This window comes from Thamnophis elegans, chromosome 7 (genome assembly GCF_009769535.1).
Source record: "Thamnophis elegans isolate rThaEle1 chromosome 7, rThaEle1.pri, whole genome shotgun sequence".
NCBI lineage: Eukaryota > Metazoa > Chordata > Lepidosauria > Squamata > Colubridae > Thamnophis > Thamnophis elegans.
The window spans coordinates 39,607,967-39,635,715 of record NC_045547.1 but is presented as its reverse complement, the minus strand read 5'-3'; the positions used below and the strand labels follow the sequence as shown (position 1 = coordinate 39,635,715).

The following is a 27,749-nucleotide window of genomic DNA, read 5'->3' as shown; positions in this document are numbered from 1 at the left end:
TCCTAATATTAAAAAAGGAGAATTTTAAGCAGTTCAAAAACAAAGCATTGAACAGAAACTGGACATACAATGGGAGACATTTTATATCTCCCTTTTCCCTTCATTTTCCCATCCTGTCTCTTTAAACTTTAAGTAAGCCTGAGGATGCTCTGAATATATGTGTGTGTGTGTGTGTGTGTGTGTGTGTATCTGTATGTATGTATGTATGTATGTATGTATGTATACACACACACACACACATATACATACACATATATACACACACACGCATGAAAATGAGCCCCACCCTTTTGCAGGACAATCCCTGCAAAGGCTTTCAATACCATAAATATACTACTTGCAGCAGTCTGGCCCTTTTTGCTGCCTCAAAGAGGATGACAGCTTTAATGTTTTGACAGCAATGTGAGGAACAAAAGTGAACATGAAACAGCAGGCAGTGGCATATAGCTCAGTTGGAGCTTACTTATTTAAAAATCCCCAGCTTACAGATGCTTTAGCACTTTTTTGAACTCTGTGGAACTTTTTGTGATGCAAATGCTCTCTGAAATAATTGTCTTGTGCTAACATGCTCTACTATGTTGTTTAATGATTCATCTTGCCACGGATCTTGATACTCAATACAGGTGAAACAATAAACACAGTAAAGCCTATCATCAAGAGGCTGGAAAAGCTTCAATAGAAATTTGGTAGCAATAATAGAAGCATCAAGCAGTTTCTGAGCTTTTTTGTTTTCTCTGTTCTATCTTTTTAAAAAGAAAGGGATTTCATAGGGATTTGTGAAACAACTGTAACTAGTTCACTTTCCTTTGTGAAATAAAAGCACGAAATATGATCCAGTTATTATTTTTCCTCTTCTCAGAAATTATTTATATAGCCAGTTTGAATGGATCAGGCAGTAAAAGACGTGTAAGCTGCTGATACTTCTGGCAGCCAAGGGAATTTTGGTTGGTGTGAAGTAGCATGTAGCACAGCAGACTTGAAAAGGTTTAGATTTTTAAAACCAAGGGAAAAATAAGATTCTGATAAGAAATGACCGCTGGCTTACCTGAACTGTCGTTGTCTGAGCACTGCGGGAGAGTCCAAGCATGGGTTAAATTCAGTCTTTTGAGCAGGCAAATGGACATATTTCTTCCTGGATGGAAGAAGACTCTGGATATCCCAGGGAAGTTGCAGGCAAAGAAGCCTGAAATCCCTCATCCACTGCTGGAGGAGAATTTTCTCCCCTTGGAGAGTCCTGGGGAAAAACCTCCTGAGCCTGGGGTAAGGGACTAGGATCCCTGAATGGCTGGCCAGAGGAAAGGGACAGTCTTCGGGCCCTTTCAAAAGTCTTTTCTAGAGCCCTATGCCTGCGGGCCTCAGCCTTGGATAAGGCCTTGCCACCTTTGGGGTTAGGAATCCCCTTCCCTTTGGTGCCCTTATTGCCCTCCTCCACCTTAGGGGGAGCCTACTGCATTTCAACGAGGGGTATGGAAGCTCCTCTGGTGCCCTCTTGCCTCGCTCAGCCATGGTGTCTTCAGCGATGTAAGTAGTAGTCCTGGCACCAGTGCGAGTTGACAGGTGCTGCGCGCCTTGCAGATGTGTTCTCTGGACAGGAGTATGACCCGAGGGCCAAAACTCTCCTAAGCCGCCCTTTTAAAGTCTTCTTGGGGAAGGAAGCCTTGCCGGTGCCCTGAACGAAGGTTAAGAACTTCCCTGCGGTGATCTGCTGGCTAGGACGGAAAAGCGTGGCAAACAATAACAGCCCGAATTCAAAGCACACAAAAACGGCTTAAAAAATGGCTGCAGCGCTTCTTCGGGCGATAAGGGAAGCTGTCAGATGCAATCCAGAACCTCTGACGAGGTCTCCGGGTGAAAGGAAGGAAAACTGACAGCTGGGGGGGAAAGAAAGCCTCCTGCCGCCCCTGCACTCGCCAGTAGCCGCTGGACAAGCGCCCTGACGAACCAAAACTCTGTCAGCTATGAGGAGCCGAGAAGCCCTGAAGTCCTCCCAGCAATACACTCAAACGAAGCTTTAAAAGGGAACTTTTTTTCCTTACTACACCTACGACAACAATAAGAAAATCACTAACTAACTAAGGAGAGTCCCAGTTTATTCACCCAAAAACTGAGGAACTCCCCAAAACGCGTCCAAACTGGGCTGGACTGAGTTTTTGAATAGTCTTCAATGAGGAGTGGAGGCGTGGCTAAGAAAATAAACTCAGTCCTTGGGTGAATAGACTGAATTTAATCCATGCTTGGATCTCCAAGCAGCGCACAGGAGAATAATAGTGTTTGGAAGGAAAGGTGCATGAATTACATAGAGCTTTTTTAGGCTTTCTAAGGAAACTCTGCTCTTCCTAAATTAAAAAGAACAGAAATGTTTATATACTGTTGTTTCTCAAAACAGCCATTGGGAAGAGGAGCTACATAAAATGATTTCTATAATGGGTATGGGCAAATTCATGGGGATGCCCCAAGGGCTGGAGAGCAAACCAAGAAGCAAATCATGAACTTGCTGCCTGGAAAATATGCTTTGTGGTTGCTCATAGGAAGTTGTTCCTACCTATCCGTGCATCCATAAAGCATCTTTTCACACTGGAAAATCTACTATTAGATTCCTTTGGATTTTTAGCTACTGTAGACTTCCCATCTACGTTTCATTTTGCATTATTTTCCTTGAAAATGTGAATACGTTTTGGCAATGCGTAACTTTCCATAGCACAAACATTTTCTGGGACTATTCCTAAAATCTCCATTTAAATTTTTTATAATAATCTTATTGAAAAAAATTATAATATTGGAGGATAATGGGGTCTACTATCAGGGGTGTCAAACTCAATTTCATTGAGGGCTGCATCAGGATTGGGTTTGACCTCAGGGGGCTGACGTCATTCATGCCGGTGGCCAAGCACTAAGGCATGACTTCCCTCAGGCCCTCCCTCACTGTCATTATAATCTCCTTCCTTCCTTCCTTCCCTTTTCTTTCCCTCTTCATTCTCCTTTCTTCTTCCTTCCCTCTTTTTTTCCTTCCTTGCTCTTTTCCCATCTTTCCTTCTTTTTCTTGTTCTTTCCTCTTTCCCTTTCCTGACCCTTCTTTCATGTTCAAATGCAAAAGGGGAAACATTACTCCTTTTGTTTTGTTTTGTTTTGTCAGCAAAAATGAAGCAGGGGGGGATGCCGTTGTACTTGAAAATGGAGCTCAGGAGGCTGCATGGCCCCACTAGCTCCATTTTCACTGGCAGAGGGCTGCAGGAGGCCATTGCAGTCAAAACTGCCCTGGGAGGGCTGTGTGCATCCCTCCATAGCTTCGTTTTCGCTTGCGGACTGGTCCTTTGCTGTTTCCAGGGCAGCCCCGTGGGCCAGATCTAAGCACCCTGGATGAATCCAGCCAACAGGCCTTGAGTGTGACACCCCTGTCCTGGATCAATGAATTCCTTGATCCTATCCTGTTTATTCCACCTTTCCCCCAATCTTCTTTTCTAGTCTGGGCATGTTTAGTTTTTCAAAAGCTTTGTAGGAAATCCTTTTTCTTCCTAGTTCTTGAAACTTTTTAAAGTCCAACAAGTTGCATTACTTTTGTTCCTATCCTGAATAGGGCAATCTCATATTTTTCATGAGTAAATGAATGTCACTTTTCTATAAATAGGAAATATCATCAATTAGGCAAGATATAACTTCTATACAGATGCAGAATTATATGCAGAGTTTTGGGCTATGCTAATTATTTCAAAGGACATGACAGCTCAATGGCTAAGACACTGAGCTTGTCGATCAGAAGGTCAGCAGTTCTGCATTCGAATTCCTACTAACGCATAATGGAGTGAGCTTGTCCCAGCTTCTGCCAAACTAGCCATTCAAAAGCACATAAAAAATGCAAGTAGAAAAATAGGGACCACTTTGGTGGGAAGGTAATAGGGCTCTGTGCGCCTTTGGCATTTAGTCAAGCCAGTCACAAAGATGTCTTTGGACAGCACTGTCACTTTGGCTTCGAAACTGAGATGAGCACTGGCCCTAGAGCCGGAAACGACTAGCACGCATGTGCAGGGAACCTTTACTTTTTAACTATGTCAAGAATAATTAACTATCGGAACACAGAGGATACTGGATACTCAAAAAAAAAGCAATATGTATATATATAAATATATATAAATATTTTAATAAAATATATTCAATATTTTAGCAATGATCTGTTAAAAAATCTTACAAGCAAAATCTTACAGGCATTTTTTATTTGTGGCATGTGTGTCAAGTATTACCACTTTTTACTTCACTTCCCTGAGAATAGATTAATAAGTATTCACCAGCATTTATGTTGTTTCTTGTCCCAAATGTAATAGTTTCCCTTGGTTCTGTAAGCACTCTTTTAATTTATCTTCAGTTAAAGTCAGGCGCTGTTCCAAGATTGAAACTGTCTGTTAGGAGGAGAAAATAATGAACGCTATTAGATGCTTGCTAAATGTATATTATGTTATTCATTTTCAATCCATACAATAAGTTAGAACTGCAGCAATTGATCAAGTAATCTTAAATTTACTAAATAGATTAGGTAGTCTAAAATATTATTTCTCCAAAAACTCTTTATTATCAAGTCATAAATTTGGATATCTGCAATACAGAAATGTAATGCCTCATATTCTTATAATTAAAAAAAATATCAGAGAGGATCAATAAAATTTGGCATGTCATCTGTATACTGGTATGGCAGAATCTATATAGCAGGAGGATATGTGGCATATATAGTCAAATGTAAATTATAATTATTGAAAGGCAAGTAAACTATCTTCTTCTATCTTAGACAGTCCTGAAAGTGAAAGTTTTGAAAAGCTAATTCTCTCCACCTTAAATTGAGAACCAAATAATAACAATTGGTGCTATATAGCATAAGATACACCAACCAGGGATTTTCAAGATTCTCTTACTACTTGCAAGAACAGCATGCAGTATGATTTCTGGGCTCTAGTTTGAGGAATGGGCAATTCACCCTCTCTATATGCATTTGGAAGAGATACCCAGTTAAGGCATGGAGCTCTATGAATTGAACATAGGAATAGAATTCTTTGAAATATTTATATGAAGCTTTATATCTTTTTAAAAATAAACAGCATATCTTTTCAACATGTCATTGAAATCCATATCTAAATAATTGGCTAGGATGCAAATCTCTTAAAAATGGTTTTGTAGGAAAGACATTGAAAAGTTTAATCCATTAATGTCTTACATTCCACCAATAAGTCTGTCAAAGAACCTGGATCACATCGTGACAGAGATTAAAAAGTACTTTCTTCTAGGAAGACAACTTATATATTTATACACTTTATTTTGTTACATTTGTCATTTATAGTAAGTTTCTTCCAACAATCAGAATCAAAAACAGAGAGATAACTATATAAGCTTTTCTATCTGAGACACCGAGCCATGGACAGAATATATTTAGAGTTATGCTTCTCTTTCTCTCATACGAATTAGTGTCCCAATCCCCAAAGGGGAAGTGATAAAAAGAGAATATAAATTCTCTCATACAGTACTGTAGAGAAAACATATCTTGAACATAAACAGTAACTTTTCTTATGATTAATTATTCTTGGAATCCTGACACTTTTACAACTATTGTGTAAATCTTCAGTTGATGTAATGATAGTGTCTAGGACTCTTAGTGGGGATTTTTGCTCTCCCCATCCATTGTCAGTGTAGCTGCTTTTGCACATAAATGACTGAACTTTAACACACGCTCAAAATAGGCTCTTTGGAGAAAAAGTAATCACATCAAAATATAAAAAAAGATAACATGATCACATTCAAAAAGACTCCTTCACATAATAGGACACTTGACTGTGTCTGTCACCCACTTTACCCATCTCCATTTGCTATACTCAATGTTTAAATGGATGGTTGGATATGTTGCAAGCCCAGACAGACTACTGCCTTAACATTTATCAGGTTGCCTTAAATTGCATCGAGGAATAAGGGCATTCCAGTCAGAATTGCTGCTCAGGAATACAATTAACTGAGATACCTAACATTCTTGATCCCATTCTGGTCTCATCCATTACCAGCAAGTCAGTTAAGGTTACTTAAGTTAGAAATAAGATACTCTTTGTAGTGCTCTCTCATTTATGAATGAGACAAAGGCAACCTTGAGTCTCAACCTCCGGGAGAGAGGGGCATTTCTGGTGGGAATTACATCTTGGCCTAGCTTCCAAACAATGTAGATTATTTCTCAATATCACTGGTTAATCAACATAACTGACAGAAACAAGGGAAACACAATTATTGGTTTACTGGCTGTCCCAAAATCCCATGCAATGGCATAGTGACTGTAGGATGGAAATGTTGCCTTTCCTAGTTCCTCCTTTTCTGCCTTTTTCTGGTAAGAAAGTGGTCCCTCTTGCAGAACGAACATTATCAATGTGACAGCCTGTTCTCCTTTTGTCATGCATTCTACCATAGTTCAAACTTAGTTATCTTTCTGATCCTGCAGATAAACTGATTTTATTCTAGGTTATTAGAATAATTAGGATATTTTCCTTCTCTACCCCTTGTAGCAGCAATCCTTTTCCAGTAGTCAGTAAATCACCAGTAACACATATGCCACTAGATGAGAAACACTCGCTTAAATTGTATGTGAATGTTATTTACATTCTATTCTAATTTGGAAAAAGGTTGTATATGCCTTCATATGTGACAATGAGGATCACACAAGACAACTTTAAAAATTGTTTAAGTCACCTTTCATACGAAGCTGCTCAATTTGAAAGCATTTAATTTATTATTTACTGTAAAGAGAGGGCTTAGAAATTGAAGGTTCCTTCAGATCTGAAGCTGATGATTTTATCTACAGATTTAATATACACCGTTCTTGAAAATTTTGAAAGATAGGGTACAACTTGTAAAACAAAGTAAGAATGTTGAATGACATGTTTCAAGTCTGGATAAAAACCATGTTTGAGGCTCATTCCCACATGGGCCAACTTTTTTGTTAAATGTAAAATATAAAAGGAAATTTAAACTATTTAATAAGAGTTCAATTTCAAAACAGAACTCTTAATATAGAGGTTCAGGAATACTCACAAGTGTCAGAACATCTAATTGTTCCACAATGTGTTCCAAAGCATTAGTCAATAAGGGTGAAATGCCCACAGATTCATCTATGGTTCCTGGTTCAGCCACAGTGCGCATCATTTCCCCTTTCAAATTTCTTTTTAACATTGCTGGAGAAGATAACATGGAAGGATGCTGTGCGTTTTCATTGTTCATCCCATTTTGTTGCATATATGGATTTGTTCTCAACTAGATTTATAGAAGAAAACAGAAAGCATATTTGTGATATCTTCAGCTTTATACGAAAATGGGTATCCATTTTCTCCTATTAACAAACACATCTAATAACAGGTATTATTTCAACTACTACTTTTCTACTCCTGATTTTGGATAAACATTAGATTGATCTCAATCTTATATTTTGTTTGTCTCATTTTTTCAAAGATCTTGAGCAACTGACATTTTTGTTTTCTCCTTCATTGTTTTGTAACTGATACGTGACCTGGCATCGAATGATCCATAGAACTAGTTTGGCAAAGTGTTTCCCCATAGCAATAGCAGTAGACTTATATACCGCTTCATAGGGCTTTCAGCCCTCTCTAAGCGGTTTACAGAGAGTCAGCATATTGCCCCCAACAATCTGGGTCCTCATTTTACCCACCTCGGAAGGATGGAAGGCTGAGTCAACCCTGAGCCGGTGAGATTTGAACCGCTGAACTGCTGATCTAGCAGTAGCCTGCAGTGCTGCATTTAACCACTGCGCCACCTTGGCAGGGATCAAAATCTGTGGCTGTTTGCAGTTTGTTCATCTATAACACTGGAAGCATTGTCAATGGTGAGGAATGCTTCAAAAGAACATTTACTCAAAGAGTCTTGCTCTCATAGAATTCCTTACTCCTTCCCCCAAGCAATTTTTGAATCTGAAAAGTCTATTCAGAAAATTACAACTTAGCCTTGAGTGATATGTATGGAGCATTTGCTGTTTAAAAAAAGAACTAGTAATGTTTTAAAACTTCACTGGGCATTTCCAAACTTTCTGTACCTCAACAATAGTTTAACAGTTTTCATGGATGACGGAACCTATAGGTGCCATTTTACCACTATTGCCTTTTGATGTATGTAGAGGAAGATTAAAGACATAAAATTTAGCTTCTGTAAGTTAAATGATAAGATCTCTTTTTTTAAAAAAGAAACCCTAACAGGAAAATTATTGCTATCATCTAACTCACTATTTAAAGAGAACAAAGTACATTGTTGTCTATTAACAAAGGCCACCTTTGTTAAATACAGTGAGCTGTGTTTACATAAATACATGCAAAGCTATGCATAAAATAACTGGCATTCCATGAGAGCAACTGTTTACACTTACAGGATAGGAATGGTGAAGTATCTTTGAAGCCCAAATTTACAGAGAAAGGAATGACGTAATCTAGAAAAATCTTGCAGGTAAAACAAGATGACCCAACTGATAATCAAGTGCTTAATTATATTATATACTGCTGTAGTTCAAAGAGAAAACAGCCTCAACTTTAAAATTTACCAGCCTGTATAACAACACATTTATGAATTTATTTGAAAATGTTACATTTCCCCCCCCCCCCAAATGTGTACTGCCTTATACAAATGAAATGACAATCTTTGGCCATATTTTTCATAGTAATACATCAAACACAGTTTTATCATTTCATGAAGAGATATATTTTATCTTGATATTTACATGGTAATGACAGTCTTAAGTGCTTACGGTCTCTGACCATCCTATTTTAAAGTACATGTTTTTCAATGCCAAGATCATTGCAAACCCTATCTATAAAGTTTTGTTTATCATGAGATCATTCTATTATTGTACAAGAAGTGAAACTCTAGAACCTGTTCAATTAATTATGCTTTATGTCAGGACATTTTTCCTTGGTTGCAGATTGGATCTCTCTCTAACGAGCTTCCATGTATTGCTTCTTGTCTACTTCAGGTGCTTTGGAGTACAAGTCCTCTCAATGACTATGACTCTCCACTCAACTGCATCTTCTTAGATAGGGCCCAATGTTCAAGTCTGTCAAGATCCTTCTGAAACATAAGTCTACCTTCCAAAGTGTTGGCAATTCTCCTAGGTTTGGTATCATCTACAAATTTGATGAGTTCCCCTTTTATTCCCTTATCTAGAAAGTTTATTAAGATATTGAGGATCACTGGGCCAAAGAGAGAACCTTGAGGTATACCACTACATGTTTCCATCCATGTACATCTAGTTGAGGACTACATGCTGAATGCAGCTGGTCAGCCAGCTGTGAATCCATCTGCTTGTGGTACTCTCTATCCCACATTGTCCTGTATTACCCATGCTGGCTTCTAGTGATCACTTTATTTCTAAGTGCTCACAAATGTGCTTTTCGGTTATCTTTTCAAGGATTTCCCCAGGTGTTGAAGGTCAAGCTGATTGGTCTGTAGTTTCCTGGATGTACTTTCCCCCCCTTCTTGTAGATTGGAATCATATCACCATTTTTCCAGTCCTCTGGCAGTCTCCCTATGTTCCAGGAGCTCTGAAAGAGTTTGTTCAATGGTTCAGAGATCATATCTGCCAGCTGTTTCAGTACCCTAGGATGTAAACCATCTGGTCTTGGCAATTTGAACTCATCTAAAGTGTATAGTCAAGTTTTTAAACTAATTTCTTACCTACTTTGATCTGCCTACCTGTTCTGTCTCCCACTGTGCTGCTTTTAATAGGCTGGATTAATACTTTCCTTTTGCATAAAGACAGTTGCAAAGAAGGAAATAATAAACCTAAAAGAAAGAACCTAAGTTCTCAATTACAGCTTTTGCACATCTTCTTTGTAACTTAGCTTTATTTATTTCTTGCTTGCTAAGGGTGACAGTCAATTTAAATTTAGTAAAATGATGGCATCAAATAACAGCTACTTCTTTAACACACCCGAGAACTGCTTTATTTGAAGTAAAATTTATTTTTACCTTTGCAAATATTACAGCCTCTGCTTTTTATATTAAGCAGATGTTTTCCATGATCATTTCATAACTAACAATTTTTTTATATGACTATGTCAGTTGAATAAGATGTTATTTTCACCTTTCAGTAAAACAGTCTGGTTAAAGAAAAAAAAATAACACATTCAGAGTCTAAAATTGTCAAAGGTTCTAGAGTTTCAAGGTGAGAAATTCCTTATCTGGCAGTCAATTCTAAATATAAATGCTGCAGGAAGGCAGAAGAGCAGGCAGAGAAAGAAGGAAGGGAGACTTATAGGCACTTTCATAAAGTATAAATATTCTTGTGGAAAGCATAGCTGCTAAAAATAGCAATACTAGCTGTAAAGAGAGAGTAAAGAAATAAATATTTGTATCCAATCTGTGAATGCAAATGATTAAGATTAAGAAATTCTCACTAAAATAGTCCCACCTTTACAAGCAAAATGAAAACTGTGTGTTTAAATTTGCAACTTTTATTTTTCAGACTATATTGTACTGTAATATACAAGAAACATTGCAGGTCTTACAGTAAAGCAACTATACAAAGATGCGGAGTTCTGTAATATCCATACCAGACTAGTTCTCTAGCAAAAATATTGTATGTATTTTTATTTATTTCTCGAATCTACATAGCCACCCATCTCACAAAACAAGTGACTCTAGGCAGTGCACAACTAACCTAAAAACCAATAATTAATAAATATTATTATTAAAAAGTATTAAAATTATAAAAGCACAGTTAAAAAGGAAACAATATGCAAAGGGCTCCAAGTAATAATCACACTTCAGCAGTTCCCTGGAATTGTCAGGTCTGATGGCACAATATCATTACCCAAAATAATTTACTATTAAGTTAATATTTTTATCCCACCTTTATTTTATAAATAATTCAAGGTGGCAAACATATCTAGTATTCCTTTCTTCTATTTTCCCCACAGTAGCAACCCTGTGAGGGGAGTTAGCCTTCAAAATCTCAAATCAAGTTTCAAAATCTGACCAATACCATTGTAACTTTTTTTTCTTGCCATAGAGGTTTCCTGGCTATTCAAGAATGAACTTGACTGTTATAATAAGTGATAAACTGTACTCAAACTGAGATAAAGGAGATACTGGCCATAACAAATCAAAACACGTCTCATAACATTTGTCATAAATCTGACCATTTTTTAAAAATTATTATTAAATATTTTTGGAATATGTTGAATTATTGCTAGGGGGAGGAAGGGAATAGATTAAAGTGCAATGTTCTTATCAAAATGAAAGGAAAACTAGTTGACTTTCCCCAAAATACTCAGGAAAAAAAAATCAAGGGTGAGTAATCCAAACCCACTTGCCATTGTCTCCCCTCAGCACTGCTGAAATTTTGAACCAAAATGTTCAGTCTTTCATACTATTTTTGTTTGATTGATTAAAAAAAAAGGAGGGGATATTTTTATTCTAAATCCCTCCAACTGGTGGGAGAAGTAGGTTGTGGCTTCTAATCCTGAGAAAGCTGCCTATCCCTGACAACAGGAGTGGGAATATTTAGAATAGCTTTTTGTACTCTGACCAATGAAAGAGAATCTGAAATAATGGCCATACTTATACCCTACCTAGTATTGAAGCATTTCAGCATTATCAGATTATTTTTAAGACCATCCTAATCTAGACAATGCATAAAAAGGAGAGCTATCAATATTCAACATGCATGCAAATAAACCGGCAATCTTATGATATTTACTAAAAATAAGTATTACTGACTTTAATGGGATTTACTTCTAAATGTGGTGTATAACTACATTCCAGTCTTTCTAGCTTGTTCACTATCAAGTGGAAAAATTTGTTTCATATTTAAAACAAATCTTTACATGATAAAACGTTTCCCCAAAATATGGAATACATGGGCTATTTTTTTAGTTTTTCCAAGAAAACTTTTGACAAAAGCAATGGAGCAATTGTCTGCTCAACATAATTGCCTATTTAGCTTGAGTTACATGAAATTACTTTATTATTTTTCCATTTAACATCTACAACCAATATCTTGAAAGTAGAAATGAAGCATATGGTATGTATGCAACAACATTGAACTAAAATATTCTGAAAAAAAGTCCATGTAGTGTCCAATAATAACAATGTGTGATTTCTTTGATGTAAGGCCCACAAACTAACAACAATCTCAGAATAAATAAGTATAGTTTATTAATTTAGCTGGCAGGGCAAGCTACGCATATGAACAGGGAGCAACTTCATATGCACATTGATATTACCTCATTGGGTAATGAAACGTCTGCAAGCAAACAATCAAGATCAGAGAGCACCAAGAACTTTGTGGTTCAATCCCAAACTACATATATTCTCTTCCTTTGATAAAATTTCTTTGAAAAAATAAAGTTCTCCTAAAGCTGCAAGATCACTTCCATTTTTCTCATATTGGACTTTTAACATTGGGGGAAAAATCTTGGACTATTATACATAACTTTGGAAAACACCTATTCAGCAATGACTCTGAAAGGTTTTTAATAAATTAAGGACAAATGTTGCAATTCAAATTATAATTTATAATTTGTCCCTTACTAACTTCAACAGTGTGTTAAAATAGTGTAGCCAAGCTAAATTCTCTGATATATGGACTTTAGAAAATAGTACAAACAAGTATTACAGTAACACACACACACACACACACAACTTGTAAATGACTGTGATTTCAATTTCTTCCATGACTTTAAAGAATTCCTACCAAATCTGCTTGGTAGAATAAAAATCAATCAAAACCAACCAACCAGTCAAATAGATCTCTGACACATTCAAGTTTAAAACTGGGCAGTTACAGATTTACAGAACTATAGATAGCCTGCTTCATTATACTTATGAACTGGCAAAGGTATTTAGATCAGTACTAAATCATCTTGTAGGTCAGCAGGAAACTCATTACGCTCAGACTGTCCAAGTAACAGAAGCACTTTCTAAGAGTGCTAAAATAATTATTTCCTATGTGAAAGGCTTGCTGGTGTATCTGGATCCTTGGGGCTTAGCTTTCAGAGAGTTGCTTTTTTTTCTACAGGAAGACGGAATTGTTTGTCAGTGGAAGTGTGGACTGAAGAATTTTATACATGCCTCAGAATCAGTTGTGACAATGATACCTAGTCCTTAGATTACAAGATACATTGGGGGGGGGGGGGAAAGACAGGAGATAAAAATGGAAAAGAAGGAAATGATGGATATAGGTCATAGTTCATAAGAATAGCATCAGCTTAAGGTACAGTGGAATGAAAATAGAATACCCTTATTTGTACAGCAAACTACTGTATTACTTTAAAAGTAGAACATATTTTTGGATCTATGTTACGTAAATGTTAAAATGGGAAGAATAGTTAAGTATTAACAAATCCTATGATAACAAGCTAAAGTATAATTTGCCTGTTCAAAGTGACATTTTGTTAAGAAAGTATTCTTAGCTGGTATGCAGAGATGAAGTAAGCAAGAGATCTATCAGCTTCATTTTTTTCAATTAACTCAGTCTGGATTACCAGGTCATAGAATAGGCCACAGAAGTCCTTTGGAGACAAGTTGTATTAATATGTCAATAATGCTTCTCATTAACAACTGAATCAGATGAGGATACACATATTCTACTATTGAATGCAGTGATGGGTTGAATGCCAATAAATTGGGAATAAATCAACTAAATAAAATATTTGCTCGTTATGGGAACTGGTGAAATTTGCGTGTTCCATGTACAACTGTGTTCTCTAAAACATAAACACAAAACACCTTATTCCTAACATCCTCACTTGAAAGCCCAAATCACCATCAGGAATGCCTATTTATTGCTTGAATAATTTTATTGCAAGCCATTTGGAGATGTGATCATTTAGGAAGTGATCATGTGTGTGGATAGGTGCCTTCACTTTGACTCCTGATGACAGCCTGGATAAGTCTGTTCATTTTTCTGACCACAACTTTGGAATATTTGCCACTGCCTCCTTCCTAGGGGTAGAGCAGTGGTTCCCAAAGTGGGCAGTATCATCCCCTGGGGGCGGTGGGATGACTTAGGGGGGCACTAAGAGGCAAGGGGGGGCACAGGGGGGCGCTAAGAGGCAAGAGGGGGCACAGGGGGGCACTAAGAGGCAAGGGAGGTGGCAGAGGAGTGCTGGAGATGGCCCCCTCGCAGGATGCAATTCTGCCTGGGGCTCTGTTGGTCGCGAGTCATCTGAGAACTTCCGGCAGGGGTGAAATTCAGCCGGTTCTGACCGGTTCTCCTGAACGGTAGGTCAAATTATAGGCAGTTCAGAGAACTGGTAAAATGCACCACTGACAGGCTCCACCCTCACCTTCCACCCCTCCCAGTCACTCCTTTTCATACCTCACCTGCCTTGAGGCACAGGTGCTGCTGCTGCTGCTCCCTGGTTCCCTCTTATTTCAACCACCACACAGCCCAGCAGATCTCTGCCCGGTGAGTCTTCCTTTGCTTCTATTCTAGCTACCTCCCCCACCCCCCAGCCAAGGTATCTATTCTTTCCCCAAGCTATTTCCCTCCATCTGGGCTCTCCCTTGCAGAGCCGAGCCTAGCATTCAGTTTAAAATCTAGGGCAGGGGAGGGGGGCAACAGAGCAGCCAGGAGGAGGGAAAAAGTTTTTCTTTTTTGCCAAGCTATTTCTTTTTTCACAAGGAGAGGAGGAGAGAGGGAGGAAGGCAGAGAAGGAGGGAAAGAGAGGAAAGGAGAAAGTCAGAGAGAGAGAGAAAGAAAAGGAGGAAGGAAGTGAGAGGAAAAGAGGAAAGAAGTAAGAGAGGGGAGGAGGGAGAAAGAGAGAGAGGAGAATAAGAGTGGGAAGAAGAAAGGGAGAGAAAGGGAGGAAGGAAGAGAAAGAGAGGAAGAGAGGAAAGGAGAAAGAGGGAGAGAGAAGGGGAAGAGAGGGAGGAAGAGAGGTGTGAGAGAGAGACAACTGAACTTTACTTATGAAAAGGTGTTATGTCAATGGAAGAGATGGGAAACTGCATTAGTGATATATAGTATATGTCAATGCGTTGATTTGTACTAAAAATGTTTAGCTTAAAGAAGTTATAAGGAATCACAAATATGCAAGTTAAAAGTGTGGAAAATGTAATGTACGTGTGTATGACCCTTTGCATTAGTTGTATTGGGAAAAATTTTATATATATAAAATGATTCCCCAAAGAGGTAAAAGGCTACATTTTGCTAGTTATTCTTTGCTTCCAATCTGTTGAGGAAGGGGATTGGACTCCGTTGTCTATTTCCCTTTCCATCCCCATGGTTCTTTAGTGAAAATTATAACCCAAGAACATATAGATCTATTAAAATGTTCCCATTCTCACTTTCCATATTGGGAATCCCTAGGCACCATGCAATAATCTCATCAAATAATTCAAGCAAATGTTGGTCCTTTCTTAATTACACCAATGCAAACAATGTGCTGACAATGACTTTGTAAAATGAAACTTTATTTAATTGATCATCTCATCTTGCTTCAGAATCCCAAAGGTGCTTTTTCAAGAGGCAACTTGACTTTCTGGTTTTTCTTTAAAGACACTTCTTGGATGAGAAGCAAAACATCTTCAAAGAAAAACCAGAAAGTCCAGTTGCCTCTTGAAAAGGCACCTTTGGGACAACCATGACCTGGATGACTTGAGAATCTTCCTGTGGACATCAAGCTCCAGAATCCTTGCTTTGCTACAGAGTAAAGAGCAACATCCTGGTTTATTTGCACAGAGAAGGCAGGCAGGGAGTTGGTAGGGTTTATCTATTCACTTAGCAAAGCCTTAAACCAGATGTGAACACACACGTATTGTAAGTATTCTGATTTTCAGAGCAGAAATGGTAGAAGCAGAAAAATCAAAGAAGAAATGTAGACAATATAGTGTGGAATATCTGAAGTATGGATTTATACCAGCACCATCAAAACAGTAGCTGCCACAGTGCTACTATGTGAAAAAGCATTTTCTAATGAGCCAATGAAGCCTTCCAGACTGAATGAACATTTGAAGAAGGCACATCCTGACAAGGCAGACAAGAGCCTAACTTTTTTTCAATCACTTCGTGACAACTTGCAAAAGCGCCCAACACTGTCACACATGTTTTACAAAGCTTCCCAACAAAACACTGATGGTTTGCGTGCATCATACATTTCATTGCTGATTGCTAAGTCTGGAAAGCCACATACTATTGGTGAAGAACTCATCCTACCAGCCATTAGTGAAGTTCTGAGTACTGCTTTGCAGGTCACCACATGATATAATTAAGACAATTCCTCTCAGCAACAATTCAATGCAAAGACTCATAGATGAAATGGATGAGAATGTGGAAGATGTGTTGTGCAGCATACTATGGACAACAGACTTTGCATTACAGCTGGATGAATCAACTTTGCCAGGCAATGAATCTTTGCTTCTTGCTTATGTGCACTTTATTAAAGATGAAAGTTTGACTCAAGTTGTTATTTACGAGGCAACTAAAAACAGATACTAAAGGGGAGTCAATATTTCATGTTGTTGAGCAGTTTTTCAAAGACAAGGAAATTCCACTTACCAACATACTAGCTTGTGGAACTAATGGAGCACCATCAATGACTGGTCGCTACCGTGGGAGCGTTGCTTACTTGAAAAAAGCAGTGCCAAATATCTTTACCATTCACTGTGTCATTCATCACCAACATCTTGTTGCAAAAAACCTCAGTGATCGCTTGCACAAGTCATTACACACTGTCATTACTGCAGTTAACAAAATTAAAGTACATGCTCTCAATGATCGACTATTCGGAGAGCTCTGTGTTGAGAATGATGAAGATTTTGATCATTTGCTTCTTCATACAGAAGTTCGTTGGCTATCAAAAGGAAACTGTGTAAGATGCTTTTACAATCTTTTTGACACTGTTGTGGAGTTTTTTGAAGACAAGAATGCTTTGCTCAGTGGTGAACTCAAAGAGATCAGGCATGACATTGCTTATTTATCAGAACTATTTGCAAAGTTCAATGAAGTGAATTTGCAGTTGCAAGGAAATGAGGTCAATCTTATTAAGGCCAAATCTGTCATCTCTACGTTTATTTCAAAGTTAACTGTATTCAAGTGCAATATAGGCCGTCAGGAGCTATATCAATTTTTGAGCTTGTCTGAGCTAGGAGAGAAAGGTGGGATACAGGATGATGATCTTCAAGTTTTTTGTGACCATTTGGACATGCTGCACAAAGATATGTCTGAGCAATATCAGGATCTTCTTTTGATGGAAATTCCAGATTGGATGATAAATCCATTTTCAGATACTGAGGAAGATGGGGTAGTAGAGGAACAACTCATAGAGCTGCAAAATGACATTGAGCTGAAGCCAAAGTTTATGAAATCGTACCAAGAGTTTTGGTTACAGAAAGAAATTTCTGATCACTATCCTGAACTATGGACAATGGTTAAGAAGCTCCTTGTTGCATTTCCAACACCATATTTGGTGGAACGTGGCTTCAGTGTGGTCATCTAACTTCTCTCCAAGCAAAGAAATTGACTCCAGATTACTGAAGATGGTGATTTAAGACTCTGGCTAAGTGACTTAAAACCAGACATTGGGAAACTGGTATCACTTCATCAAGCCCATCCATCACATTAAGAATTTACTGAACAGTGGCGGTGAACGGGCAGTGGCAATGAATGGGCAACGATCAGAGGTGGTGATCCCTGCCACCTAGAACAGCTGATTGATGGTATTCCGGGAGGCCAATCCAACCACCAATCAGCTGCTTGGCAGTGAAGGCTCCAGCATTCCCTGGCCACCACTGCAAATGCTGCTGTACCAACCCCTTTCCCCCTGCCACAATATGCTCTCTAAGATGCACAGACATTTCCACCCACTTTGGGGGTGGGGGGAAGTGCATCTAATAGTACAAAAATATGGTATATCAATACATTTAAAAATATAAATATCAGACGGTATGGAGGAAATATTTAGTAAATAGTTATGTCCAAATATATAACTAGCAGTTAATAAATCATTTGTCTGACAAATAATTTTGAAACAAGATTTTCAGTGAAAAATGTAGTGAAAGAAAAATTCCACAAATGCTATTTCTAGAAGCATTTATGGAGGGAAAAGTAGGTATTCTTAACATTTGTTCTAAGATACACAACAATAGAAATCAAGGTAAATTAACATAACGAGTTTATGAAAATAGGACAGCTATAAATTGTTTATTCAAAAGACTCCTTAGCTACGAGCAAAATTTAAAATAGAACATTGTGCAATACTAGAAATATTTAAACTGTAATGTCCAAAAACAGTGTATTGATTTTTATAGAGAAGTGTCTATAAAATAAAGTTCACTGTGCAGGATCCACAATTGTATGAAGAACCTCTGACCATTTTTTTCTTACAACTAACTCCAGTACCGAACAACTATTCTTCCAAAGTTAGGCAGACAGTATTTATTTGAATTTGTGCGATTAGACTCTTATTTCTTATTTAGCATCTAGATTTCATTCCACTTCCAGGTTAAGCAAAACAGTCATTAAATAAAAACCATAGCACTGTAGGTATGGCTGCGAGTGTATTTATTATTTATTTCAATTTTCCATACTCAAATTTCTTTTATCCTTTATGGACATTTTTAATAATATTTTGTACATTCTACTTCAAAGATCTTTTTAATTCTAACATTTTTGCCTAAAACACTAATAATTTATTACATTAATTATTATATTATAGAGTCCTTTCAACTGTTATTCTGTTATTGCATGTATTGTATTGTATTGTATTGTATTGTATTATTTGTATGTCGCCCTTCTCCGGGAGGACTCAGGGCGGCGAACAATTCAAGGGGGAAAAAAAGGGGAACATAAAAGACAAAATACAAATAATAAAAGTAGACAACAGTGGCACAGCCATACATGTCGAGAGGGGAGGGAACTCATCACCCCCAGGCCTGCTGGCAAAGCCAGGTTTTGACGGCTTTTCGGAAGGCCTGGAGAGAGGTGAGGGTCCGAATCCCTGGGGGGAGTTCATTCCAGAGGGCCGGAGCTGCCACAGAGAAGGCCCTCCCCCGGGTAATAGCCAGGTGGCATTGGCTGGTAGATGGCACCCAGAGGAGGCCAACCCTGTGAGATCTAATGGGTCTGTGGGAGGTAATTGGCAGCAGGCGGTCTCTCAAGTACCCAGATCCAATACCATGAAGGGCTTTATAAGTTACGACTAGCACCTTGAAGCGTATCCGGAGAGTGATTGGTAACCAGTGCAGCTCGCGGAGGATAGGTGTAACGTGGGTGTACCGAGATGCACCCACAATCGCTCGCGCGGCTGCGTTCTGGACGAGTTGAAGTCTCCGAATACTCTTCAAGGGCTGCCCCATGTAGAGCGCATTGCAGTAGTCCATGTTGTTATGGCAATTTAAAGGTTTACAATATTTTAAAGCTTTGGCTTAATACTATGTGCATATTTTTATATGCACTAAATAGTGCCTAAATTGAAACAGAAAATGTTAAATAGAAACTCAATGTATGAAAAGTTGGTTTATTATATAAGTACAAAATAAGCATAATACTGCATTACAAAAATAAAAAAAATCAGACTATATCAAATTTTACACTTACATTATCTGTAAACATTAAATTAATTGGATATAAATCTTTTCAAAGATCCTTCTTTTTACCTCTGGCATAGCTGGTTCTTGACTGTGGATTGTCTCGATGTTCCATTCTTTTGAATAGGGAGAGTGATGGGGAGGGAAGTGGAGTTGTGGAAGGAGTAAGTTTCTTAAAAAAAACTCTCACTAAATTTGATTTAGTGATTTGTTTTCATATATTTCACAATTGACACTTTAAGATTTCCTGGTGTTCCTTTCCAAAACATTCTACATTTGGATCCACACCAATTATTCTTTCAATGAAATCTTTGTTTGGAAGCTCTCATTCAGTCTAGGGCTATCATCCTGAAATTGAGATCATTTTTTTCACATCTTTCAGTATCAACCTCTAAAATCAAGAGATTTCAACAGTATAATTTTTTTATTTCATCCATATTTTTGTTTTGGCCAAATCCTTCAATTTTATTTACAAGACCAACATTTCTTCCCAAAAATCTTGCATTTATATCATGCTAATATCCTGCCATGCTGGTGCTATGACTTGGCGTATGAAACAATTCATAAATCAATCTTCAAAGAGGACTTGTTTCATTCAAACTTTCCAAGTAGATCAATAATAAACAGTGTGTGGTTTCTTATGTTTTCGGACACATGGGGATTACCAGATTTGTAGGTCAAAAAGCTTGAACTGGTAGCTTTACTCTAGCCTCAAATGCTTTACATTCAGACATTGGTCTGGCCTCTGCTTATGAAGGTCCATTCTGGCAATTTCCCCCCAGTACAACTGGTTTTGTCTAAATTGAATGTTTGTTCAGGCAAATAGCTCCCTTCCACTATGGATGAACTTGATGTTCCTCCACAAAATGTTTGGCAGTTTCTTTGTCTGGGTTTGTATCTTAACCTCTTGTGTTGTAATGGTATGTGGGAAAAGACCTTGGGAAATAAGGCAAATAAGGCTTAAAGGAGATAGAGGGGAGCTGTACTTTCAGACTTGCAAGACTCTGTTAATGCAGTTTTACCATAAAGTAGAACAAGCTTATTTGGTCATGTTTCTTGTCTGGTCTACCTGCTAAGGCTGACATGTATATTTGTTGTGACAATTAAATCTTTGCAGAAACTAAATAAGCCAGCCATGATTGACTGTGAATGTTTCCATGCACTCGTCATCTGCTTGTTCCTTTGGTGTTCTGAAAATACTGCTTGCCTTAGCCTGAATGATAAGATGCCCAACTGGCATCCTCTTTTGCATCTGATTTTCAAATCAAAGTATACAGAGTTTTTTTCATTTCCTGAATAAGGCCATTTTGCTGCCTTACATGTGTTATAACTGCTTTCATTCCTGATAAATCTTTTCATCAGCTCTCTGATCCTTTCCTTATCCTTCAAAATAGCAGAGACAGTGGAATGGGCCAGATCTTCTTCTCATGCTATAATAGTCACCCATAATTTTCAGCTTTAAATTGAAACTATAATACAATTTAAATTATAAAGTTGAACCTACAATCTTCATTTTCAATTTTGAGATCAATGGTTTGGCTTTGCTTTTTGACACTTTTTTTCAGCTGAACTATAGTTTTTTCTCTTTGAAGACACCTTGATATGAGGTATTAATGAGCATAAATGATAAGCAAAAATAACCACAGGATATACATGATACTAACTCTAAGGGAGACGGAAATTCTGCAAAGGTCATAAATGCACACAATAGATGCAAAATAATTTTTTTAACCATCATATTTGTGAAGGTTGCTAATCAACCTAGTTGCTAAATGAAGAGTAGCTGTAATTTATTCATTCAAATTCGAAAAAAACTCACATTGTTTTAGATCATGGAGTGCTTCACTTCCTGCTAAATTTTACCACAACCACTTAGGTGTTTTTAAACTAACACATACCAGTGATTAAAACTATTGTATTTTCATTATCAGTAGCAGAAGAAATGTTACTCTGCGTGTAGACACGTTTCTATGTAATTGGAGTGGGAATATCTGTTCAGCCTGTCTCCTGCTAAAATTCTCAGATTCCTTATGTACTTCTGATAGACTATGAGATACCTTTACATCTGAGGTTTACTGAGAAATAAAACAGAATCACAATATTGGCATATAAAAACTTATGACTTCAAAAAAAGTGCTTTTTGTAGTTATAAATAACTCCTAAAACTTAATTCAGGATTCTCCCATAATTTTATTTCAATTAAGAAAGGAAACTGTCATACACAGAGGCCATACATGCATATTAGCTTTCTAAATCTTAACTTGTACTGAATTAGTGTAACTTGAAACTTACCTGCCATGATGGAGGAAAAGTAGGCGATGAAGCAATATTTACAACAGGAGGATCTAATATTTGCATGTTTGTTACATCAAAGTTGGGATTTATCTGTTGAAAAATAGATTTGCTTTTATTCTGTTATTAAAAAATAAATATTGAATGCTTAAAATATACATGAGATATTTAAATATTTAAGACAAAATATTCAGGATATATTTAGGAAAGAAATCATACTCACTTTCTTTACATTTTTCTTACAATTTGTATTATATCAAGTTTATTTTGCTTTTTCCTCAAGAGTGTGAAAGGGTGAAATTTGTTTAATGTCATATTCTCTGATGAGTCAATTGGCTATCTCATTATATTTGGATATCAATTATCTTTAGCCTTGTCACATTGCATTGACAAAACCCTAAAACAAGAGCTGTTCTTTAGGAGACCGTAGAAAATGGTTCAGGAATTCTATAAAAAGAAGTGGACACTGTGCTGCATGCAGAGCAGAAGTAAAATTTTATGAAGCAAAATTATGTCCAAATTATTCATGTAAAAAATATTGCCCCTACTACCCTTATAAAAGAATAATGAATATTGCTAAAATTCACTAAAATACATCTAAAACCCAAACGGATTCAAAATAGTCGATACCATGACATAAAAAATCTCTTACAACTATATGTACACATTCAATCATAGTTTCAATTGGGAAACTGACCATATTTAACCAAGCTAAATTCAAAGAATACTATGGTAGCCTGAAATTCAGATGAATCGGCCATCACTGAACATATAGAAACAAACCATATTTCTGCTCTATTGAAAAGAGACAATAAAAAGGCTAGGAAGGAAACAAAAACCAAAAAAAAATCCTCTCCAGCAACCAACGCCCAGATAAACAGGGATTAAGATAAAGATTTCCTCTTTCCAGTTGTGTCCGATCTTATCTCTCATCTTATTTCCCTTGCTTTGCCAAGGGAGCCAGCGTTACCTGAAGATATTTCCATGGTATATAGCCAGCATGATTATATGCCATATGATTATATGCCAAGGCGCATGAAATGCTGTTACCTTCCGACCTATTTATCGCATTTGTATACTTTTGAACTGCTAGGTGGACAGGAGCTGGGGCAAGTAATGGGAGCTCAATTCATCACACGGCACTCAGCTCTCGAACGCAGGCTATCACCTTTAACCACCGAGCCATCACACTCCTAAACATTTACTGTGGTAATTTTTTTTTAACTTTGATGCATCTGACTATAGCTGAAGCTTGATAAGTAGATCCCAGCAGACAATGAAACAGCAGTAGTTTCATGAAGAACTTTTAAAAAACAATATGTTCAATTGGCATAGAAACTACTGTAAGTGTAATCTATTGCAATAGTTTCTAAATATTTGCTAAATAGATTAAAATAGGCTCTCATCTTTCCTACAGAACACAGATGTTTTTTGTATGAGCTGAAGTTTCCAATCTGTGTATGTTTAATATCTCCTAATATAAACCACTTCAACTTTCTTTTCTGTGTGATCATATCAGATATAATACCATGGGAGCATTATATAAACAATATAACTGAAAAGGTCAATCCCTATAAAATGTTCTTTACTGCCACATTTATTGTTCTTATTGAATCAAAGCTACTTACCCCATTTCCCCCAAAATAAGACCCAATCAGAAAATAAACCCTAGCATGATTTTTCAGGATGCTCGTAATATAAGCCTTATTTTTGGGACAACACAGTAATATAAAACAGCACTTTCTATATTTAAAAATGCACTGATCCTAAAAAAAAATCCTGTTAGGATGGTTCCCATTCAACAGAATATTCTTAAACATTAATGCCATCTAGTGTGTTAAAGCTATAATAAGCTACTAACATAAAATACTATGTAAAAATTGTACATGTACATTATATATGGGATTCATATTGACATTATATGAACTATATTATCTGTTACTCCATAGTTAAGTCTCTATTCTATTCCACGTGGCTATGCTGAGAGATGGCCTTTTAGAGTGCACACTAAGTGTTTAAAGGTCAATGACATAATATCCCCCTCAAAGAGATATTTGGCACCTTTCAAATCCAGTGGCACATGTCATGCTTGATCATTGCAGGACTTGGAGGGGTATGAGTTTAATTCACAGGTGGCAGAAATCATGGTATAGAAGATCTGTCTTCTTAAAGTTTCACAGACTCAAATGAATTGCAAATGGACACTTGATGTTGCTCAGCCAACACTGCTCTGTCAAATTGCCATTCAAACAATAGCAGTTATAAACAACTTTATCTACAAGGAAATTCACAAAATCATTTTGTCCCTTCCCATAAAAGGGTCATATCACTCTGAACAAAATCATGGCTCCTATGAATAGAATCATGGGAACCATGGTAGGAATGCACATACAGATTAAACACACATAAATGTTATTGCTTTTATTGTCACTGAATGTGCTCAAGCATGAACTCATACTAGAATCTAGTTGTCCTTTTTTCTGCATTCCTATTGGCTTGCCTATTTAGAATATGATTGTCTGTGTATTAATGGTAATTAGGAAGAAGTGAGAGAAGCGAAGTCTTTGAGGCTTTAAAGTCAGAGTTGTTCCCATTATTCACCACCCTATCATTTCAATAAAAAAACTACTGAACTTTAAAATTGGCAGCCTACCCTCCACTCCCAACTTAACTACAACTGTGCTCTATAACCAACAGGGAAAGTCCTTTAAAAAAAATGTAGAGAAAAGAATTGAACTAATGAGAAATGCTACATTCGCTGAGTATAAAATGCCCAGTTTTAGGGGAAAGAATAAAAACTGTGGATGGTAGAGAAGAAAATGACTGAAAACTCTGGAAAAACATGATCAAAAGTTCAGTCAGTATTACTGAAGAAATATCTATACTGAAAAATTGCAGGTCCCAGTTGTACCCAATAATTTGTTATTAAAAGCCATAATAGTTTACCTCAACTGCCTCTGATTTTGCATCATGATGATGAGGTGACCGAGGGTAAATATCCAGAAGGTGAGGTGGATCATCACTATGTAATCTTTGCACATGTTTTTCAAGAACTTTCTTATATTCAGATGAATCAAAATTTGTCTTCCAGAGCAGCACCTGTAAGGAATTTATTAATGTTTCATGAATGCAGCCTTCTCATTTGGTAATTAAGGGTTTAACTTAATATCCAGTTTATAGTAAAGCAATAAGACATACAGTGTAATATAATTTAAAAGAAAATTTGCTGACAAAAAAGCATCAGACAATAATTTTGTAATTAACACATGAAAAATATATTCTTCTAAATTTGATAATAAAATATGTATTTAGTGAACTTATTAAGAAGAGTGATATTTACTTAAGAATTTAACTATTTTAACAAACCTGTGTATCTGTGCCACCAGAAGCGAATGTCTCTCCATCTTTTGAAAAGGCTACAGAAAGCACAGGACCCTATTTTTTTTAAAAGGACAGAGGGAAACAAGATAAATATGTTTTAAAGGCTAATGGTTTTGTTTTAGTACTCTCTCCCACTCCTTTTATTTAATCATTCCTAAATTGTTAATAAACAAGTAATATATTAGTAAGCATTAAACATGTTTAGGTGATTAAATGGACTACATTAATTGGCATATTATGGATGCAATATTTGTTCAAATGATATTTTAATTGATTGTGCTATTAAATTATTTTTGACTTCTGGGAACCACAAATAGAGTTGGGTCTTTGTATATGTCCAAATTAGGATAGTTTGATATAGCTCCTGTATAATTGACATAGGTTTTCATTACAGTAACTTTATCATAGAAATTATTTTTTATCATGAAATTAAAAGCAAGTCCCAAAATAGAAAGTGTACCTCATGCCCACGAAGTGTGTATAAGAGCCTTCCTTCTATAAGATCCATAATCTTAAGAGTTCCATCATTAGATGCTGTTATGAGAAAGTTGCCAGAAGGATGGAAAGATGTGTAATTAACACTTCCCCTGTGAACTGATTTAAATAAAAGTAGTTCAGACATTGATAGAAAGAAGAAAACTTCCAAAACAAAAACAACACATAACATCACTGACCAACAACACAAACCTAATTAAATTACTGAGAAGAATAACAATGAAGTTTATCATCAGGATATGGAACACAGAGTTCTGTCCTATGATTGATATTTTTAAAATGCAATTCTAATAAGTACCAGTTTTAGATTTTAACTAGCTTTTACACCATTATATCTATCATTCTCCTTATACTTACAGGTGTGCAAAATGCTTTCAGTTTGGAGTGTTCCATAACTAGTTACACTCACACCAAGGGCTCTGTAATGGATTACAATTATAAGGGGACATTCTGAATTCCATTTTCCCATCCGTATTATCTATTGAGTTCCTTTCATAGCTTATTTTCCTTGCTGTTATTTTGTACTGCTCTGTAACATTTCCTTAATAAGCAGACTTAAATACTACGTAGTTTTCCTATTCTTCATTATTATTCTTCACTAGTCAGTTATTTTAATATTTACATTCCAGATCATTTGATAGATTCTGATTTGGAAAAAGACAAATTTATTCCATTATACGCTGCTGCTCTTTATTGTACACATTGCAAGATTCCAAGAAAAAACATCCCATCAACATTTAAGAACAGAGGTACAAACCTGAGCCCCAGATTGCACCTCAATCTGAACACATAGCTATTTAAGTAATCCTCTGTTTCTGCCTAGCAGAACTTTAGAATCCAGGATATAAGGAATTAGGCTTGGAATATTCACTAAGTGTTACAAAATTCTTGCATAGTTAATCAGTCCTCAGACAAATGTCCCCAGTGGCATACACTTGAACTTTTCTGTTTTTTTTTCTTCTGCTAAGCATTTAAGCCACTTCCTAGACCAAGACAGGTTATAAAAAATAAGAATTCACTTAATATTTATTAAAAAATAACTAGAAAAAATTGAAAAATAAAGTGAGAAATGGAAAACTTCAAAGTTTGGAAAAGAGAAGTCAACATAATTTCCAAAAGAGAGAAAAAAACCTTTACGAAAACAGGTACTGCTGTGATTGTAAGAGAAATATGAGGTTTTCTGATCCATGTGAAAAGATTCAACCCCCAAGCATTTGTGACCTCATTAACTGAAAGATACACACATCACATCCTTTTAGATAAAGAATAGGCAATGTACACAGTAAAGTAAAAGGAACTAGATACTGGGTGAAAACGATTATGTTATGATGCAGTTCTTGATTTTAACCACTAAAAGTGAATCTATTCAAATATGTTTATTGGATTTCTTAAAAAAGATTTTAATGCATTCAGGGCAGTGATAAGAGGAATTCCATGGCAGAAGAAACTAAAGGAGAGGGGGAGAGCTAAAAATAGGTGAGAGTTCTGAAAAAAGAAGATATAAAAGCACAACTACAATAGAAGACCTGGAGAGGGGATAAAAAACTTTGTATCTAAAGATTTAAATGTTCTTCCAACTTTGATTTCAATGTATACATAGGATATGAAGTGTTTTATAAAACTTGTTTCACAACAGAGCTGCAATATCTTTGAAATTTAGGATCCATCACAAAAAAACCAGGACAGGTTAAAATGAGTAATCACTATTTTGAAGAAAATAGAGAATATTTGGGAGAAGGACAATTTCTTCTATAATAAAAATGACATATAAATGGAGACTTTTCAACTTTAGAAAGAATGGGACCTTTGCCCCCAAAGGGAAAGATTACCGATTCAAGAGAATTTGTCTTTCAATACTAAAATTATAAGACTAATGTTTAGAATGTCTGTAACCAATAAATACAAAAACAATACATGAAAAACTGAAAGTTTTATTAAGTCATTACCTCTTTGTTCTAGGTTGAAGGCAGAATATGAATATTTGACTAAAGGTATGTGATTCTACTGCCATCTTGTGGTTTTAAATACCACTAACA

General features: G+C 36.5%; 1 protein-coding gene across 1 annotated transcript in view; it reads right to left on the bottom strand.

Moving 5' to 3' along the window:
* Positions 1–4,177: 4,177 nt before the first annotated feature.
* POC1B (POC1 centriolar protein B) overlaps positions 4,178–27,749 on the bottom strand; it is a 36,331-nt gene continuing 12,759 nt past the window's right edge. Inside the window, exons 7-12 of the mRNA XM_032220622.1 lie at positions 25,679–25,812; positions 25,204–25,272; positions 24,784–24,936; positions 21,838–21,930; positions 7,048–7,266; positions 4,178–4,391 (exon numbers count right to left, since the gene is read on the bottom strand). Of these exons, the coding sequence (XP_032076513.1) occupies positions 4,287–4,391; positions 7,048–7,266; positions 21,838–21,930; positions 24,784–24,936; positions 25,204–25,272; positions 25,679–25,812 (773 nt within the window). The 3' untranslated portion in view covers positions 4,178–4,286. The remainder of the gene's footprint in view (positions 4,392–7,047; positions 7,267–21,837; positions 21,931–24,783; positions 24,937–25,203; positions 25,273–25,678; positions 25,813–27,749) is intronic.